The 3,502-nt window shown below is 47.5% G+C and overlaps 1 protein-coding gene across 1 annotated transcript in view; it reads left to right on the forward strand.

Annotated features, from left to right (window-relative positions):
- Nucleotides 1–74: 74 nt before the first annotated feature.
- CLXN (calaxin) overlaps nt 75–3,502 on the forward strand; it is a 12,071-nt gene continuing 8,643 nt past the window's right edge. The window contains exon 1 of the mRNA XM_027766979.1: nt 75–182. Coding sequence (XP_027622780.1) covers nt 125–182 — 58 coding nt within the window. The 5' untranslated portion in view covers nt 75–124. The remainder of the gene's footprint in view (nt 183–3,502) is intronic.

Consider the following 3,502-nt stretch of genomic DNA (forward strand, 5'->3'; position numbering starts at 1 on the left):
GCCGTTGCCATGGCCGCATGGTCTGTGATGTCCGCGCACGCGCCCTGAGGCGAAAACCAGCCCGCGGTCCAGCCCCAGGACTCCGGCGTCGGGGCAGCCCAGCTCCCCTGCATGGCCTGGAGGCATGAACCGCAAGAAGCTGCAGAAGCTGACCGACACCCTAAGTAAAAGTTGCAAACACTGTAAGTACGAATCAAGGGTGCACGAGCCGGAGCTCTGGGCCGAGTTCCGGTCCGGTCCAACCGGGTGCTAACGTGCTGCTGTTCCTGCTTTGCCCTTGGGGGTCCAGGTGGCTGCGCCGCCCTTCCACCCCGCCCTGAAGGGGAGTCTGGTAGGGTTCCACGGCCCAGGACACCAGGGGCCTGACCATGCATCTGGTGTCCCAGCACTCCTGCACGTGCACTCACTGGCTTCGCTGTGCAAACCACTGCCTAGCCCACCTGTGCGTTATAGAAACTTGATTCCCCGGAGTTCTTCAAAAAGTTCACGGAAACTGTCCTGTGACATTTTCAAATCAGTTGCACCAAAATAAGCTGTCCTGGATTTCCAAATCAATTGCACCAAAATAGGCTTGAACTTTAATTCCGTTTTCCAGGAACTATTTGAGGTCCCTTTGTAAATGCCCAGAAGACCCCGTAGGTCTGTGTAAAGTAAGTACCAAAACCCAAAGGATTCAAGAAACGTTAGCACGGCCTGCCTACCTCCTGCTTCCTAGCTCGGCCCTGCGAAACAGCCAGTTCTGACAGCTTTTCAAGAGACCCACAGGGGAAAATGGTCTCCAGCGTCCCGATGTCTTTAGGAAAGTGGAGCTGAAGTGGCACAGGAACTTGTCTCAGAGCCAGGGGAGGGCTGAGAACATGAAAGAGCTCAGCAATGCCAACACACCGCAGAAAATCCGCTTCTGCCTCTAGACTTCCACTGTCCGCTGGCCAGTGGGTGCAAAGGTGGGGGAAGTGTTGCAGGTGGCAAGGTGAGGACTCAGTGAAGATCCCTGTTCTAACCACACGTGTAAAAAGGTGGTTCTGGAATGTCATAGGAAGCTTCAGGGTTGCATTCAGACTGAAAAGTAGAACTTCTCTTGGGCGTAAAGTAAGTGGGTGGCTTAGATGAGAAAGATTCCATCTAAAAAGCAAGCTTCAAAGTGGTGTGCGGATTGCAAATCCCCCAGCCACTGAAAACTGGAGAGGCCGCCATCCCCCAGACAGTCCGGCCGAGCAAGGAAGGAGAAACACATGTTCCAGGGTAGTTCTAGAGATGACAGAATCTTGGGTTTTTTACCGTCAGATTACGGTGAGAAATGCTCTCCCAGCAGAAGGTGCCAGAAACAAAAGCTGTGTGAGGCAGAAGAACCTTAAAATGCTCAGGAAAGAGGTATCCTGCACTTTAAGATATCATGATTACTACAATGTGATGAAGGTTTTGTTGCAATTTTTCTTAAAAGAGTTTCATTCCAGGGAATAGAACAGATAGTCTTAAATATTTCTAATAAATTCTCATAAGCAATACAATAACTGCTGTACATGGTACTGAATTGTATGTAGTCCTTGTTTAGTAAGTTTACAATGCCCTGCACACAAATGTTCTGGGAACAATTAAAAATGAGTAATCTAGAAGATAAGTGAAAACATAGCAGGGGGAACCATTGGATTACTAGTTAATTCTGTAGAAACAGTCACAAGTCGGGAGTACAGTAATCATTTTAAATCTGTTCAGAGAACTTCCCCCTAAGTCAAATTTCATTTTCCTTGCCAGGTGATAATGCTACCAGGTGGAAGTAGGTACACTGTGTATAATCAGGAAAGAAGGAACACTTAGAGGAGCTCTGAGTTAGCCTACCGGCCTTCAGATAACAGGGTCAGCAGGGCCCAGAGCCTTTCAAGATCAAAAGTCATTCTTGAATTTCCCTTAATAATTTGGTGCCATATTGTACTCTAGAATTTAACAAATACTTCAGCAAGAGAAGTTTTGCTTAAATGGCTGCCCTTTACGCCTTTGGCTAATAAAATAAGGTCTTTATTTCAGCTGAGGTGCAGAAATGGCTGACAGCACCCCCTCGGCTGGCATGCCCGTGGACAGAGCAGACCCTTCCTCACGTGGACTGCTCTCCAACCACTGGCAGGTCTTTTCTTTCTATGAGCGGGCTTCTTCTGTCTGTTGCTAAATGTATGCAACATCAAATTTGCCGCTTTAACCATTTCCGGTCTGTAGTTCTGGCATTAAATACGTTCGCATTGCTGGCCGTCACCACCGTCCATCTCCAGAGCTTTGTCATCTTCCCCAGCCCAAACTCCATAGCCATTAAATACCTGCCCCCCGTCTCGCTTCCCCGGGTCTTGGCAGCCATCGCTCCATTTTCCGTTTCTGAGAATGCCGCTGCTCCAAGCGCCTCATGTGAGAAGAATTACACAGTATCTGTTCTTTCGTGTCTGTCTTATTTACGAAGGAAGTCTCCATAGATGTGCACCCACACCGTAGCGTGTGTCAGATTCCGCTTCCTGTATAAGGTGAGCAATATGCCAGTACAGGAATGTGCCACATTGTGTTCGTCCACTCACCCACGGAGGGCCACGGGTTGCTTCTGTGTCTTCGCTGTCGTGAATAATGCTCCTGTCAGTGTCAGTGCAGAGGGTCTGAGTTCCCGCTTTCCATTCTTTGAACACTATGCTGAGAACTAGAATTCCTGGACATGTGGTAATTCCGTATTTAATTTTTGAGGAATCGCCATACTGTCTTCTGCAATGAATAACAGCTCTTTTAAAAATCAACTATTATAATATTTTCTGCTATTTACTTGTGTTCTCTTTCTCTTCCTCCTTCTCCTCCTTTTTCTTCTTTTTTCTTCCTTAATTGGCCAGAGGGCACATGCAATTGAGAGGGTGCCTGCACACCGCGGAGGACATGATCACACCACGGTCCCTCCTTGGTTTCTCAGTCCCGTGCACACACATTCACTCAGCGGATTGCCAAGCCCTCAGGACTGGGATTGGAGCTTTGTAGTTAGCCATGAGGGACTTGAGTTCCTTAAGCACTAAGCCACAGGGCTGGCCCCATCTACTACTTAATTTATTCACTAAACACTTCCCATAATTTTTTTTTAATTTTTATTTTCTACCTTAATTCACTATACACCATCACAACCCACCAATAAATTTTCCATCCAAAATACACTGTGCATTGGCTCAATCAAGCACATCCACATACATGTTCTCAGCAAATAATTTTCCAATTCTTACGTCCTGCATACCTTGCCCTTTGTCTTGCCATCCCTGATTCTCCATCCCCCACCCTCTGTCATGTCCCATCCTCCTCCCCCATTGTCCCTGGCATCCATGGTTGCCCTCCATGCCTTCCTCCCCCCATTCAATTGTTCTGCCAATGAACTCAATTAGTCTAAATATATCCAATAGCTAGCACAGCTGACACATACCTATACATGTACCCAAGTCTGACCCTAGGCATAAACCCCAGTGAGTAGAATGAACATACTATGAAGTAGTACCCA

Source organism: Tupaia chinensis, unplaced genomic scaffold (assembly GCF_000334495.1).
Source record: "Tupaia chinensis unplaced genomic scaffold, TupChi_1.0 Scaffold143811_1, whole genome shotgun sequence".
NCBI lineage: Eukaryota > Metazoa > Chordata > Mammalia > Scandentia > Tupaiidae > Tupaia > Tupaia belangeri.